The 17450-nt window shown below is 42.3% G+C and overlaps 1 protein-coding gene across 1 annotated transcript in view; it reads right to left on the bottom strand.

The window, feature by feature from the left end:
• Positions 1 to 10513: 10513 nt before the first annotated feature.
• The window catches only part of LOC139624244 (zinc finger SWIM domain-containing protein 6-like), a 41442-nt gene continuing 34505 nt past the window's right edge, over positions 10514 to 17450 (bottom strand). Inside the window, exons 11-14 of the mRNA XM_071483214.1 lie at positions 13570 to 13727; positions 13225 to 13388; positions 11678 to 11759; positions 10514 to 11546 (exon numbers count right to left, since the gene is read on the bottom strand). Coding sequence (XP_071339315.1) covers positions 10681 to 11546; positions 11678 to 11759; positions 13225 to 13388; positions 13570 to 13727 — 1270 coding nt within the window. The 3' untranslated portion in view covers positions 10514 to 10680. The remainder of the gene's footprint in view (positions 11547 to 11677; positions 11760 to 13224; positions 13389 to 13569; positions 13728 to 17450) is intronic.

Here is a 17450-nt window from a genome sequence, read left to right as displayed (position 1 = left end):
ACACTCATGAACATGCACATGTATGCACTTTTTGTCAGGATGGGAGACAATTATTTTAGCCCTAAACACACCTACAGAGTGGACCTTTCAATACCATGGATCCCATGAACGCAGCATATATGTTGCCAGGTACCTTACAAAGGAAGCCTCCTGGAGCTCTTAAGAAAAAGATCGACTGTCTCGTCGGCATGCCGGCTAGCTGTTAGCATACGCACAGGTTCTGTCAGAAAGAGCTGCCAGCGTCGCAGGCTACAATGCTAGTCTATGACTCATCGGCTAGCAACAGCTAAGACAACGGCACACTGATATTGACACACATACACACAAATCAGTGTTGAAAACAAATAAATAATGGTATGGTCACCATACACATGCATGGTATCCAGTTTGTTGTACTTTACTTTTACTTGTCGTACAAACCAAAAAGGTGATTAATGCAGCTTTAAAGACTGGAAAATATCAAGTCCACCGTGTTTCCAAAAATTGTTACAGGATTCAATTTATGTTAGGTCACAGAAAAACTTGGGTTTGAAATGAGAGACTAAATGAGAAAACTTTCGAGCACCTCATTTGTAATATCTAGAGACACAGTGAATGTGTGGGGTAACGTTTGTCTTCTTGATACTTTGTGTGAGAAGAACCACTTGTTGTAAAGATGATCTGTTTAGCATTATAAACCAAGAATGTGTCCATATAGTTTTCCTCTTTCTTGCTTCCTTCACTTTGTCAATGTTTAGATTTTTGTTCATGGATTTTTGCTTCGGTATTGAGTGGTTTTCCACTGCTATCTAATGAAAACCATGTGCCTCCGTATTTGGTAATATTGTATTTTTTTAAATAAACTTAAGGACTAAGTTTTTCTTTGTGAGTTGAGAAATCTCCTCCTTCTTGAGCTAAATTAACTATTTAAAATCCCATTTGATCATCTGAACCTGGCTGTTTTTTCTTATCTCATGAAACGTTTGTGTTTGGGAGACATATGGCTTTCACATGACAGCATCATAATATGTATAGGTTTGTGTTCGATGATATTACTATATAAAAAATGCAAATAAAAACAATATCAACAAAGACAAGGGCTTATGAATGAAAATCAAATGTTTATATTAGCCGAAGATGTGCAAAAGGCACCAATTATTTTAACCTCTTCATAAATTGTGAGTGATATCTACAGACACATACATATCTGAGTGAGCAGACAGATATCAGTAACAGACTCAAATGCACGTGTACTCTCACCCAACACACGCACACACACACACACTCTGATCAGCAACTCAGCCTTGCGTGGCTCTCACTTCGTCAGTGGAGGTGTCAGGGTCCCCATGGCAACTGTATAATGGGGCAGGCCTAATTCAATCCCAGGGGCGAATGGTGGGTCTGGCGAAGATGCAGGCGGAGAATTGGTCTGGGTTTTGAAACCTATTCAAGTCGGAGCTGATGCATTTTAGCTGCCGCATGCTCAGTCACCGAAGAAAAAACATTCTGTCTCTACTCATACCCAACTTTTGCATCCACTCGTAATCTCTTCTCTTGGCGTTAGTCCTCTCTGCTCTCCTCTTCCTTTCACTCTCTCTCAAACCTCACACTCACTTTGTTTATTCACTCGCTTTTTTCTGTGACTATTTTCTCTTCTCATGACTACACCTCCTTGCCTTTCTCTTCCTCCTCACTCCCTCCTCTATCTCTCCCTCACTTTGGTCTCTATTCAATCAATATCTCATACACTCTGAGTCTCCTCACCACTCTCCCTCTCTCTCCCTGACATTCAGGCTCAGGAACCTGATAGGATTTCATTAGTACCTCTGGATCTTGTTGTATTATTGTTATCCCTCCCTGAAGAAGACAGGGATTAACACAGGGGCTGGAGACAACTTAAAGTAATAAGCCGGGAGCCAACAGTCCACAATCACACATACACACTCATACACCCACAGAAGGTGAGCAGGGAAGGGAAGGAGAGAGGAGGCGGCAAAGATCCACATGTAAAAGGGAGGAGGCAGCCAGCACACTGTTCCCATATTGTTATTACCGTACCAAACCAATCACACAGCTTCATACATGCAGCCCAGAGAGAGTGAGGCTCGCAGCTTGTTAGGGAGGGAACAGTTTGTTACAGGGGGAGAATGGTGCGTAACTCCTGTCACTGGTTCTGCATATAGAAAGGCCTGGGACTGGCCTGGGGCTATCTGTGTTTGCAGATGGGGGAGGGGAGGAAGGAAGTGGGTAGATTTGCATCCCTTTGACTCTATATCTCTAAGCACCAGAGGAAGAGGAGAGGAGAGGAGAGATTGTGTGAAAAGCCTAAAAATCATACTGAGAAAACTGTTGGTCGATAGCTGTTGCTGACTGGTGCCATCGAGCTCAACTCATGCAAGCATTTAATCCAGTCTGATTTACATACTGTAGTGTTCGCCACAGTTGCACTTGACATAAAGTGTTTTTCACTAATACAAGCCCAGCCACACTCATGAGAGGAGAGAGAAGATGTAGAGCCGAGGCAGCAATGTTCACACAACCATGCACAGGCTCAGAGATTGGCCATTACATTGACTTGAATAGATTTCTTGTGTGCATGAATAGCCCAGTGAGAAGAAAAAAAAATAAAAGACTATGTTTCCTCTCCATGGGTTCATATTGATATTCATAGTGGCTCTCCACACCGAGAGCACAAATGTCACTGAAAATGGCCTTGATATATGCTCTCATTCTCTCCTCTTCCTGTCGCTCCATCCCTCTTTCTCTCTGTCTCTCTTCCCCCTTCTTTGTTCCCGTTCACCGGACGAACGGTGCCTGCTGCTGCCGGAAAAGGAAGAAGAAAAAAAAAAAAAGGCATTGGATAGATGACGGAGTGAGTGGGGGGACATCATGCTGTTATTCATTTAGGCTTTTAATCAACGAGCACTGGAATGTTAAAGCTATCTCTTCCTGCGAAGCCTGCCAACCTTGACTATGGTGTTGTTTATTCCTGCGGTGCAGCCCCAGATCCTCAGAGCACCCTGCACACACTATTAAATGTCACTTTACCTGGAATCTGAGGCTCTCTTTGGCTCTAAGGGCTATTCTGCAAGCCTAAAAGAATGTGGAGGCTGTCATGAAGTCATTTTTAGCTTAGATTCTAGCTCTGCCGTGTCTTTATCAAAGTATGTGACATTTTACCTTTGACAAACCACAGGATATCAAATTCAAACCTGTGCCTTACGTGTGTTACATGTGCGTTTTATGTCTATGAATCCTATTAGGAGAGGAAAAGAGAAGTCAAGTGGGGTTTTCCTCCATTTCTCAGCATTCATTATGACATTATAAACACTGGACGACAGATTTAGAGCCTTTGGACAGGCATCCGGCAGAGTGTTGGCAATAACAGTGAGAAATGAAGTGAAAGTTTTTTTGGGTGGGAGCGGTCGGGTCGCAGGTGCATAAATCTCTGTATATTTGTTAATTGTCCTTGGAAACCATTGGATGACAGTGCTGTTGGCTCGGGTTTGTTCCTCAGGCTGGGAAGTAGGCACAGAGTGAGGATTAAAGCAGAAAAAGCCATGTTATTTCCCAAAGCTTGTTCATCATGAATATGTGAACAAAACTAACTTATTTGTCAGAGTGCTGACAAATATTCCAACCAAAGGACCATCAAAGGCTGCACACAAGCAACTGGTAGCATAGCTTCCACACAAACAACAACCTGTTTGCTGTAAGGTGTATTTGAGAGAGCGGAAGAACTTTATCATGCAAGAGTCATGAGTGCGATGCAGTAAAAATGATGTGCATAAAACAAACACTAAATGAGCCCCTGATGAGTAGCTGTGTATTCCAGGGCACTGCTCCCCCCCGATCTGGTGGTTTTCAGATGACATTTGGCTGACTTGTTATACATAGCTCAATATCTTCCAATAGCTTATAATGATTACCGATATTGGAACCAATAAAACATTTGTGGGCCAGAAATTGTGAAAGAATAAAATTAAATGATGTGTATAACTTTGTTCTAACATTTTATGCCCCTCTGAGGCTCGTTCTGCTCTGCCTGAAAACGGCGAGAATGTCAAAAGAGGTAAAAAAGATGGCACCGCAGTGTGTGCTCAGGGTGTAAGTTATGGCGGTAACTTTCTCACTCTGTCAGGCGCTTTAACCGTCTGTCCTGGAGGACACATTAACTTGGTATCCTTAAATAAAGTCCTTTAAATAAAGCTGGGGGAGTTAAATAATGAGAAAGCTGCTCCCACTGTCCTCTCTGCTTTTAAATGAACCTCTGCCTTTCTTATTAATGTCCCCTTATCGCTCATCACGGCCACTGACCCGCTGCTGTAACCCCTTCCCACTCAACCACATGAGAAGCTCCGGCAAGTGGTCGCCGCAGAAGTAATTGAGGGCAATTTTCAAATTAAAATTTAAACCCCTCGTCCATCTTCGTGCGGTGGGAGGGAGTGGAGGAGAGGGGTTTTCGGGCTGATGACTTGATCAGGTTTTGTGAGCTGGGCAGGTACTCAGGCTGGGCGAGGTAGGATGATGAACGAGGGGCATTAATCTCTGTGACAGAGAGAGAGGAGTTAGCAGCGGTGATAGCAGCGCTAACGGCTTTAATTAGCATTTAATCAGATGCCTCGGGGCCGATGGAGGGGGAGAGACGAGATCAAACTCCAACGGCCTTCTGTAAGAGGAGGAGGAAAGGAAGACAGTCCCTATGGTAGCCGGCCTGATGCTGCAGGCACTGTTGAAGAACACATGTCTATGATCCTTTTTTGTACTCCTCTAATGATAGCGAGCACGATGCACCACAAAGGCCCTGGACCTTTTGCAGAAAGAGGTAGTGTTAGAACATGGACTACATTCTCAGATTCTTCAAAAGTTCATTATAGGCTTTTCCTTGATAGTTTGACTCCACAAGTACTAAAAAGATTATTGGAAGGATTATGTTTTGCCAACAGGGTGATGGGGTGGATAGGGAGACAACTGGACATGGGTCCATGAACATGGTAGAGGTTATAGGGTTGTGAAGTGAGAGGAAATACATAAGGAATCCTGGGTTGTTATGTTCATTTTTGTTAGGTGACGGTTGGAGGACTTCCAAGGTTTGGGCATCTCCCAGTCGAATCATCAGCAGAGAAGATGAGTAGCTTATGTCTATTAAAAAATGTCTGATTCTTTGATACCCAGTAAAAGGTATAAACTTGTTTACAACAAAAACAAAAAACGTTAATATGAAAGAAGTCAAAGAACAACATTAGCTACAATTTTCATTCAGAAAGAATCACAGACCTTAAAGTCTGTTAATTGTGCCACTATCAACAAGCTAAAGCTAAAGCATATGCTTATTACACTCAGAAGTTTAAGTTAGGGTCATGTTTCAGATGAATTTGGCAGTGAAGTGAAATGTTCTGTTCCCGAATGTAACGAAAAAGCTATTTAAACCTGCCACAGCTCTGGTTTGAGACTGGATCCAGGTTCACTACTGTGGGTTTCCTTAACAATAAGTGACTAGGAGTTTAAAAAAAGTTAAACTTCAATTAACTTGAGAGTATATGAAAAATAAAACAACAAAAACACAGCTCCCATGAAAATTTACCAGCACCCCAATACACAAACCTATGCCATCATAACTCTATTTCTTTTATATCTGTGTTACCCAGTAACGCTCTCTTCTGATATCCATTTTCCAACTTGTTTGTAATAATTTAATCTGTCTGAGACATCTGCATCTGTTGTCACAGCCACATTTGGACTCATTGTGTTGAGCTGGGGACATTTAACCTGCAATGATGTAGACCTAGAAAATGTTTAGTGCCACTAAAAAATTTAAGAAAATGCAATCTTTGAACTCAGTACCAGGGTGATTTTGAAGGAGGTCTTGTTAATTCTAACAGAACCTAGAAGTTCCAAGTCAAATCTTTTTATATACAGTCTATGGGTCAAATGATGGTTCCTGTACCACCCCCTGCATGGTTAAGGTAAGGGGGAAAACATACTGACAGGATTTCTCATGAAATTTTCTATTCTTAGAATAATAAAATTTGATGGCCATAAAATAAACCTTTAGTTAAAATATCTAAAATACATATGTGTTTCTACTAACAGTTAAGGAACATCATTATCAATAGAAAACTGAAAGGAAGATATTTACAGTGGGAAAAAAAAACCTATAGAGAAGTGACCACCCTATAGGTTTTACTGTACTAGAGCTCCTTGCTGTTGTCAAGGAACTCCTTCCCTGTCTGCAGATTACGTAAAGATAAAAAAAAAAAAAAAAGACTCACTACATTTTCCTTTGCAGCATTTGCCTGCCACTATAGTCTACGTCTAACGCAGCACATTTGAAACTGTGCTTTTGGTTTGACTTCAATAATGCTTTCCATAGGTGAAAGTATTAAGTGCAATAAGTCCACAGTTCTGCAAGAAAATGTCAAGGCCTTGATGTGTTATGAAGCTGTGGTGCAGTGTGTGCGCGTATGTGTGAAAGAGACAGTGAAAGAGAGGGAGTGAATGCTCTAGATAGGAGTTTTGATGGTGATGGTGAGGAAGAGGGCTTTTGGCATGAAAAGGGCCAGTGTGTGATCATGATGTCATTAGGAGTATACAGTGAGACAGACCGGAGGAGGCTGCTGCACCACGCTACACCCAAGGGACGTCATTACCAACTGGAAGTGAGCAGGGACCTCAGCGCAGGTCAGACACACAGGAAGTGGTCTCGTGCACACACACACACACAAAAACAGGTCGCAAGTTACTCGCATGGATACACACGCATGCATGAGCCTGTTTTTATTCTCCAACACATGCACAATTCCTCACAAGGCAGGCATCCATCACATAACAAATGGACAGTTCTGTCCGGCCTCTGACAGCGGACGGGTGCTTTTGTTGCTAAACCTGATGAATTCCTCAATATCTAAGTGGACACCTCTATGGACAAATGTGCCTCATTAATGAGCGCACACAGATGGACAACGCACACACACACACACACACGCGCGGACTGAGAGCTCGTGCTGTGCTAAGTTGCAGCGTGTATGCCGGTGTAGCCGTCTGCGCTTCATTACTGTTCACACACAGACAGTTGCAGTGTTTTTGTGTCAATGTTTAATGAGGGGCTGGGAGTCTGGGGACCTTACTGCTGTCAGGAGCTCCTGTAGTCTGGAGCTACCACCTGTTCCCATTCACTCCCTAAAGGCCTTTACACACACACACACACACACTTGCAAGAAAACACATGCAAACACACAGAGGCATGCAAACAAGATGGAGCACGCACAAAAACATGTCTACACAAACACACACACCTGACAAACTACATACACTGATTCAGTCATCCTGTAGCACTACTGTCAGTGTTGGATGCATGTAAACAGGTTATTGTGGTTGGCTGAGCCTGGCTGCCTGACAGAAGCTACAAAGACAACGGGAATATCAATTGATACATTTCATATTCCTCGTCAGCTCGCCTGAGATGACAGTGTGAAAGCAGCTGCCAGTGAGAGTGATCCCTCTCTGCCTTTTTCTGACACCACTGTTTGATGGAGATCTGAACCGTCCCGACTGATCGTCTCTCACTGATAGGCCGACCAGCGCGCGTCTTCAAACTCACAGGCCGTGTCCCATAACGATCCATGACAGACCTTCTGAGAAAAAACTGCTGCTATACAAAAAAAAAAAAAAAAAAAAAAAAAGCTTCCCGTGTCAGGGTGCAACAAAAAGCAGCTCTGAGAGGACATAAATATACATTTCAAAAAACTAACTTTTATTAAAACAAAAAACAAAAACAAAAAAATCAATTATTGACTCATTAACAAGATTATAAAACAGTGATTTAGTTACATAAATAAATTGATATCGGTGTATCAAATCTTAATTTCATAAGCATGTATACATGGGTCATTGTAATAAATAAAACGGGAGAGCAGAAGATTCCTACACAAACAAAAAAATAAAATGAAATAAAAACAGCTAGAAAGACTCAGAGGAAATTGTTTCTGAAGAGAACAAGAGACACTGGACAATGTATTTTTTCACCAAACACACGTGAGGAATTGCTTTGTTAAAGCATGAGTTACACAGCCATTCACTTACTAATTAAGGACACTAAAGCTGGGACCAAGGTGGGTTGTCTCTCACCTCTTAGAACGCGTTTGGTTGTTAGATAGATCTCCTGTTTGGTTACTTTAAAGCGTTAAGACAAGGCAAGAGAAAAGGCTGCTTTTATCTTTAATCAACACAAGATAGAAAAAAAGATGCACAGAAAAAAAAGAGAGAGAGAGAGAGAAAAAAATCTGATATAAAGAAGAAGGTAAAAAGGCAATTGATGACAGGACAGCTGAACATTGCAGAGGAGACAGTGGAAATTCTGCAGTGAATGGAAGGGAGAACTGAGGAGACTATATTTTTAAAATCTCAAATAGATTTAAACCTGTGCATAATTATCACTATGAGTCTTATTGAGTTGCACGACTATTATAGTTATTCTGACAAGGGTTATGTTACTGCAGAATGAGGCAGACATCAACCAAGAGATGTCCTTAAATGCATATAAGGCTGGACACAGAATACATGATTTTTTTTTTAAAACCAGATTCATCTCCAATTAGCTCCTGTGTAAAGCACATTATAGTTTTTTTTTCCCTACAGGATCCCATGAAAAACGAGGCTAGTACAACAGCTTACATGCACAATTAAGTACTTCAAGAAATCCTGTATTGTGTTTTCAAACATTTATCGCCCAATGGCCTGAAGTAGTCTTCCTCACTTCCCTTCCCTTCCTATGCTTTAGTCAGCAGGAATGATCAACGTTTTTTCTCCACCATCACCAGTTTTGACGCAACCTGCTTTTCTGACGGGATCCAGCGTCTCAAGTATGAACACATGTGGCCTTGTGAGTCCAAAAAGCCGTCAACAAGGTCAGTCTAGTCCTTCTGATATGTTCTGTTTTCAACAAAAAGAGAAAAAAAAAGAGAAGACAAAAGAGAGAAAGAGAAGGAGAGCGAGAGAGAGCAAACTACAGCGGCTTCAAGTATTTCACATTACATAGAATACTCTGTATAAATTAGTTAACATATACTTTCAGATCCTCCATATTCAGACATATACTATGGCATATATACAGAGTACAATAAATGCTCGCTCATGTTGTGTCATGTTTTTGTCTTTTTCCTGTAGTCAGTCGTTCATTTGTTCCGCCTTTTTCCTGTGTAGAGAAATCCCTGAGAACGTTCTGGTTGACAATTACTGAAGGTTCCACACAATGAACTATAACAGTAGAAAGTCTAATTTCTATGATTCACATGCACAGAGGGAAATGACACTGGCCAAGTCTGAAAATACCGTACAATGGTGGCTGTAGAGATGAGAGGGGACTGACATACTGACACATCTTCTGAGCGTGTCAGAGCCAAACATTTTTTTGTCTTTCTTTTTTTTTTTTTTTTTTTTATTTTGAGGGGGAGGTTTAAGTACCGATGCCAGGACAGTGACGTACAGCAGAGCCGAGCGCAGGAACACTCAGCAGGAAACTGACTCTAGATCTCCTCATAACCTTGGTCTCACTAGTGAATCTCTTGTTTAATTAACACTGTCAGCTATCCTGGATGATAAATATCACGATAGCAAAAAAACTGGGAGCAGGTTCAATACCGTGTCATGAGGTAGTCGTCTCCCTCTGGGTATCTGCTTTAACTAAAAAAACTCAACTATATCAGTTATTTCGCCAAATTCGGGTTGGTAAAAATCACAGCTGTACTACATTACAGTAATGTAACATTAATACTCATTATCTTTGTCTAATGTGCCATCACTGTGGTGCCTGCACACTGTCCTGTGTGAAACAGGTAAAACAGGTACTCACTATGGAGGCGGGTGAGATTTCGACAATAACAACAACACGAGTTAGCTAAGAGCATTGTTGTGTGTAATGAAGCTAATGTCTGGGACCCAGAGAAAACTAATGGCTGCTCAAGTGCTGCTGCTGCTGCTACTGCTGTGTCTGGAGAAATGCTGATGGCGGCTTTCTGTCAGTGCTAAACCAAGCTGTGCCGTGCCGAGCCGAGCCGAGCTGAGCCGAGCTGTGCAGTGCTGCCCAGCGCCCCCCGGTGAGGGCCTAGACAGAGGGAGGTGCTCTGTGTGGTTTAAAGCCTTAGTTTCTCTTTGAGGATGCCGAGACATTTTTTTCTTCTTCTTCTTTTTTTTTTTTTGTTTTGTTTTGTTTTTAACATGAGCGCTATTGTAGAAGGGCTTCAGCCACTTGACAACATATAACTCAATATACACTGAAAAAGGGAAAAAAGATGTTTTAAATCATAAAATTAAAGGAACAAAAATTTTAAAAAAGCCATTTCACTTTTCATTTTCCTCTCGCACACATGTAGAGAAATACACACAACATTCACAACGTGACAAATTTCCTCTCTTCTGAAAAATAAAAACACTTCTGTACACATAGTAGTAATAATATTATTAATAATAATAATAGTAATGATGTTTATAACAATAACAACAGCAAGAACAATAATACCGCGTGTGGCTCTGTTGATTTTTTTGTCATCTTTTCCTTTCTCTTTTTGCTTCATTCTACAAGTCACATCCCTCTTTTTTACTTGTCTATTTTATAAGTCCAAAAGAAGTTCAAAAGGCAGACTCAAGTTAATAGAAAAGTACTAGAGTGGGGAGGGGAGCTTTTGGTGACCCCCAGCCTCAACCTCAGCCAAACCTCTCCCTCACCAGCATCATAAGTTTCTTTTTGCCCTTGTAGATCTGTTTCAGGTTGTCTATGAACTGCGTGAACTGGATGTGTCCGTCGTGAGCCATCATGAAAGTCTCCCGGGCTTTCCCCAGGAACTCGATGAATTCGCTGTAGTGGCGCGGGCTGATGTGTGTGAGCCGCGAGTGTGTGGTGTTGATGTAGGCCCCGATGGTTGCGTCCAGCAGCTGCCTGAGTGGCGCCTTGTCCAGGGACATCAGTTTCCCAGAGTTCCTGCGGCTGTGCAGCGCCGACACCATGCCCGGCGTGGTCAGCGTGCACCGCCGCAAAATGTCCGAGAGCACGGTGGCGCACTTCACGCTCTTGACCACCAGGGGAATAACAGCAGCCAACTCGTTCTTCCCCAGCGAGTGGCTGAGGGCGCAGGCCCACAGCACATCGTTGATGGCCGGGTGTGTGTCCTGGTTGTAACTGAGGTTCAGATGAGCCATAGCTAACGTCGCCAGCTTATACGCTCTCATTGGGTAACCGCGGTGTTCCATGTAGCGTGCTATAGTGAACAGCTGTGTGTAGCTCATCCCTGTCGCCGCCGCATCCAGTACAATCTGGTAGGCTGTCTCGAAGGCAATGTGGTCCTTTTCACAGAGTGTAAGAGCAGAGAGGGCGCAGTTCTGGGGGTCCTTCATGGCACACTGCAGGGCGAGGGTGCGGGCGGAAGAAGCCAGGTTCTCCTGCTGGTGGCAGTCCAGGTGGAGGCGGACGATAGTGCTGTTGGACATGACAGTGGTTGCCACGATACTGGTGGCTTCCGTGGGGGTGAAGAGGGTGAACCAGCTCTGCATGATGCTGTCCAGTGCGTACACACCTGAGGGACACAAAGAGGACAGAATGAACAGAAAGGAACAGAAAACTGGAGCATAAAAAACGCAAAACCTGGATATCGAGTATATCTTAACACAACCAAACAAAATCAGTCAACTCGCCGAGGTGACTTACCCACTTCAGTGGCACATGTGACTAACCAGCGCACCATCTCTCTCCTTCTCCAGTTTAATGTGGACAGAGTTATTCTCATCACCTGAGGAAGAGGGTAAAGGGTGGTGCAGGGGGAATGAGAGGTGAGTTGAAGAGGAAAAACTTTCAACATTAAATTATCTACCTTGTAAAAAATTGCACAAGGAGACTCAAATATCTCTACCATTTCATCTGAAGGCTGTTTTAAATATTTGTGTTACCTAATTCAACTGGTTCTTCAACAGTATAGCTGCAGAAGTGCAAGACTGTATTACATTTTCAATAACAAACTTTTCTACTTCACTTCTCTTTTGTATTTTCTAACTGGCTGAGGGGCACAGCAAACATGAGGATGACAAATCCTCAAACTAACCTTCAAAGTAAATAATAATGGAAGGTATGGGGACATTACTAGGTATGCAGTCTTTCCAAGACTTGCTTGAAAAATGTCAAGGTAGAAAGACTAAAACAATAAAACAATTCTTCTTACCATATTACCATACCAAAATCCAAGCACAAAATAAACTTTACAAAGTGAAAAATCAAAATAAGGCATGTGTGCATTGGAAATTGCATCAAAATGTTGTACCAGACAAACAATGAAGTGCCAGATTTTAACCAAGTTAACGATCACTTCAGTTTGTGAGTTTCTGGAGCAAAATAAACTAGTTTCAAAAAAACATAAATAATTTTTACAGTGGCGAGAGTAAAATATAAATAAATATAAACTCATAAAATGTAAGGAGCAGTTGCAGCTAAAAATGTCTCGGGCCTCAAAATCTCCCAGGTACACAAAGCATAGACCCCTAGCAAGGAAAAAGTAATGTGGTACTTTGAGTCATCTTCAACCTGTTTTCCAACATCCAGACATGTTTAGGTTTTCAAAGATCTAAAGTATACACAGAGCTCAATCTGCAATGGTATAATAGACATCTCATGGGAGTCATGAGGTCTACTGATTGCTCTGCGTGGTTGTATAATGGCCATGGAATATGGAGTCATTATATAGGAACAAGGGCACCCTATAGTGCAAATACCCTTCCCTCTGATTTTCCCATATTCCATGATGATAAAGCCACCACAGCTTTTTTTTTTAAATTAGATTTTATCTACACCAGAGTAAAGCACTTCCATGGACCCAACAGATTTCTACATAACTGAACCATTGCGGCACACACAGTAGATTTCATCCTCAAGAGCTGTGAGCTTTTTCTGCTGAAAAATGATCAAATCTTTCACTGCAGAAATATAAGAATTAGTGGGAGAAATATTAAGAATTCAAAGAATCTTACAGAGAGAAACTGTAAGGCTTATAGGGGCTTGTGATGAGTAGAATATTAAACATACTGAATGTAATACCAGACATTTGTTTGGTTTTGGTTCTCATTTGCCTTCAGACTTAAGTTTTGATGCCTGATGTACAAACGTGTACAAAAATTCACGACCTGACCTGACAGCCTTCTAAAAAGGAACCAATACATACACAGTGTAACCCATTATTGACAAACAATGTGGGTGTGTTGGTGTACCTGCAGCCCCAGCTCCAGAGAGACTTTGAGAAGTGTGATGTCAGGCAGGCTGTCCATCAGGGTGGCGATCTTGAACGCGTCCTGTGCCAGTTTGAAGATGTGAGACGAGGAGTGGATGTTTTTCTGGATGGACTCCAGGACTGTCTCCAGCCTGCGACTGTCACCTAGAAGGGATATACGAAAAACACAGGAGTGTTTTAGAACAGCATAGCGATCACTGCTTGTATTTATTTATGTGTGTGCGTGTGTTTGTGTGTGTGGCTGATACTATCTGAGAGTTATCAGCATAGACCTTATGCTGTGTACAGTATGTGTTTATATCAGTCACTGTGACTATATCTGCACCTTTGGCAGCAGTGAGCATGGTGGAGGCCAGCTCACACTGCTGAGACTCTATGTGGCTCAGGGTGAACCAGCGTGGGTAGCGGTTGGGCACCACGGACACGATGTGGTGGGGTCGCGACAGGTCACCAGACGAGGCTGTTGACTCCAACACCGGCAACCTGATGGAGAAACAGACACAGAAGATGATACCCAAGTAATACTACTCTCCACAAAACAATTTACCTCAATTCAATGTAATAACGTAAAAGAAAATATTACGTTTTAGTACTTTTAATCCTTATTATCTATCTATAATGTTGGGATGAAAAAGAGTGGAACAGAAATGGACTGGAGGACCTGAATCATCAACATCACAGTGAGACCATTTCTTTCTTCAGACAGTTAAAAGCAGACAGACAGAAATACTGTACAGACTGAAAGTGACTTCAAAATGAAAATGACTTCAGTGATCACAGGGGGATTACAGTCAACCTATCCCTGCAATTCACTTGCAACCTACTATTTAATCACCTAGAAACCAAGGTATAATTAGTATTTTCTTCACTCTAATTGGTCATAATGAACTCAGAGCTGTGCAACACCTGCTAGAGGATGAAGGAGCTTCACTAGTTTCTCTCACTCATTATAATAATACTGACAGGGCCAAGTCTTCACCAGCACCACGAGCACTACCACCATTACCACTGTGGCCAGCTCATCTCCTATTCTGCTTCACTTCTCTTCCCTCCACTACCACCTCAGTTTCAAAGGTCTTCTTTCCTTCAGAAGACAACCTGGCCTTCTCTCAGCCAATCACAAAGCTAATTGAGTCCACGGGGAAATTAGGGAATTCACCTTCCATCCCCGTAAGGCTGGACACACATCAAACAAATACCGACACACATGAATGAAGAGAGCCAGCGCGCGCACACACATACACACACAGGCACCCACATGCTCAGATAGACACAGACACACACACACACACACACACCTGCCCTTTTTTAAACACATCAAAGCAGCCCAGTAAAAGCTATCTGATGCTAAATGCCAGTTTCAATTTCAGAGCAGAGTGCGTGTGATACTGTTGCCACCTGAGTGAAGGCATGTACAAAAACAGCCTTCTTTGCTCTGCTTTGCCCAAGAGGGCACAATCGGGGCTCGTCTCTGAGAGAGAGAAGGTGACAAAGACCCAGTCGAGATGCATGCGAGTGTGAACACTCACACTTGGTGTAAAATGGAGATGTTTGGAAGCCCTAGCAACAGCCGGGTTCACTCTGCATACATCTAAAGAGCTGCTAAAAGCTTCCACCACACTGGGGCCTTCTGGAAGATTCCTGGGGTGTAGCAAAGCAAAAAAAAAAAAAAAAAAAAAAAGAGGGCCCTGGGTAAAGATGGAGGCCTCATCAACATTCCTGTCTTTGTTTGGTTTTCACCAGAGAGCCAGAGGCCTCCATTGGATGGGAGCTTGAGAGGCCTGGCCTGCTGAAAAATAACCTCCTCAAAATGTTAGGAAGAAAATCCATACTGGGCTATTGTTCCATGAGAAACAAAAAACATAAATGATGAAAAAAATCCTCATGGCCTGCTCTGAGGCATTCAATCCAACCACAAAGTACAGTGAATTTCCTGCCACAGGTGCATTCCCATTGAACACCTTTTAAACTACTGCAAAATGGTGCGCACCGGCAATAAACACGGTCATCTTCTCCGCCCAATAACACTATACAAACACTAAGTCCAATGTCAAGTGTGCTTAAAACACCAAATTAAACTCATATTTCTTTACAGCACTGCCATGGCTGGATTTAAATGTGCAACATCAATGATATTTAAAATACTAGCAGAGTGAGCTGGAAGAGGCAATCAGCCCCTGTGTGAGGCAGTGAGGAGGGGGCGGGGGGCAGCTCAGGTGTCAAACGGGTCCTGTGGAACTGTAGCACCCTGTCACAGCTGAAAGGCAAACTTATCGCACCAGAAATATTCAAGGACGGTGGTGTGGAGGGAGTCTGCAAGGGGGCATGTGGTGAGGACACACAGATGAGTAATCAGATAGTCAAAAACAACTCCTGTGTTGTAGCTTTAGTACATCGGGAGGATTGTTGATGGAACAGTGAGATGAATAATAACTGAATTTCACCGTGTCACATTCAAATACCCATATAGAAAGAACAAAATGTTTAGCAAGTGAAAGAGAAGAAGAAAGAGTCAGACGTTGATAAAAAGCAGCCCCGCCAGGTTTTACCTAAATCCCGGGGCCCTTTGGGTTTCTGGTCAGCATCACCATGACTACTGACCTCTCCAGCTCACGCTCCTTCCCCCCTCTGACTGTAAACACCCTTCACTTTCATAATCTATCAAGCACACATCTATCAGCTAGGCGACACATCCGCAGGACGACCTCCACTCTATACACAAATGTCTTGGAAACCTTCAAGATGCCTGACAGGAGGGATCAAGTCATACGTGACCTAAAGGGGTTACCCCAACTTTTAGTTCACAACTCTTGAGTGCCTAGGATTCTTGAAATGACATCTGCTTTGGTTGACGCGCGGGATCTAACTCATCAGAGTGTCATCACAGTCAGGTGAAATTCTCTACATCCACAGTCTACACTTGTCAGTAATTTAGGAAACCAAGGCTATAGGATTTGTAGTGATGGTGATGGTGTTTGAACACCAAAGAACGAAACACATTTATTTAAGGACTATTGTAGTTAAGTGCAATCTTCATCTCTATGCTACTTGATAGTAGAACCGCATTATACAGAATACAACTCCCCTGAGAACAACAGTACATGGTTACTGTTGTTTTTAATCCACTTTATATATTTGATATCTATAGTAACTTTTCAGATTGTGGTTCTTCAAAAAAAAATCATATGATAATCTTATGAAATATGATGCACTATTGTCTTCACCACAGTCAATACAACAACAGCACAATGCTGCTATGCATCAATACAAGCTATGCAAAAATCTATCTATAGATGACTCCAAAGGGCTGTTAGGAGTACTTCTACATTTGATACATTTTGTTGTCAGTACTTGTGTACTTTTACTTTAAAATGTTCATATTGTAGTGCTACTTATCCTTGATAATCTGAATATTTTCTCCACTACTGCAACTACGGATTCCCAGCATCTCAATTTGAAAGTCTTGCTTTTATTGATGAAATGTTGAAAAGAGAATATTGTATTTACAGGGGACATCTACGACACAGTTTGACCCTAACTTAAAGAAAAAAAGATGTCAGCAACCTGTGAGTGTCACTGGCATATCACTGTCTTACAACAGCCTCAGACTGAAGTTATGATATACAGTGCGGTATATTCAAAGATTATGGATTATGCAGAGGATCAAAGGTTGTGGATTATAGTGAGGATCTAGATTCATTAGCATTGGAAGAGTCGAATCTCATATGGAAATCTCATATGATAACAGGCGGCTGGGATTTGTCTCTTTGGCTTCCAAAGAGCTGAGATAAGGACAGTCTCTGGAGAGGCAGCGAGCTGCTTCTTCTGTAGCTATAGTCAAATTCTGGGCAGCCCGTGAACCAGTAGGCAGCTCCTCTGTTTTTGTGTTGGCTGCTCACACCAAGCCATCGCACGGCATATGCTGCTCTCACACACTTTAATTAACCTCACCCATGGCACATAAACACACACATGCACACACTTTAAAATACTCTACTGGAGCCGTGTTTGTGTATGGAGGCAGTCTGACTTCCTCTCATTTAGAAAAAAAGTCGCTTTAAGAGCAACTGTGAAGGAAAAGACAAATAGAGAAAGCAAGTGGAAAGTGAAAAAGTATGTGTCTGTAAATGAGAAAGAGAGAGAGAGAGCTAGACTTTCTTTCTCTCCTTGTATCAATAATAGTGTTATAATGGGTTCATTAAAATA

This window comes from Trachinotus anak, unplaced genomic scaffold (genome assembly GCF_046630095.1).
Source record: "Trachinotus anak isolate AG129_WGS33_773 ecotype Australia unplaced genomic scaffold, CSIRO_AGI_Tana_v1 ptg000008l, whole genome shotgun sequence".
In the NCBI taxonomy this organism is placed as follows: Eukaryota; Metazoa; Chordata; class Actinopteri; order Carangiformes; family Carangidae; genus Trachinotus; species Trachinotus anak.
The sequence above is the reverse complement of the archived record's forward strand: the minus strand, read 5'-3'. Positions and strand labels throughout refer to the sequence as shown.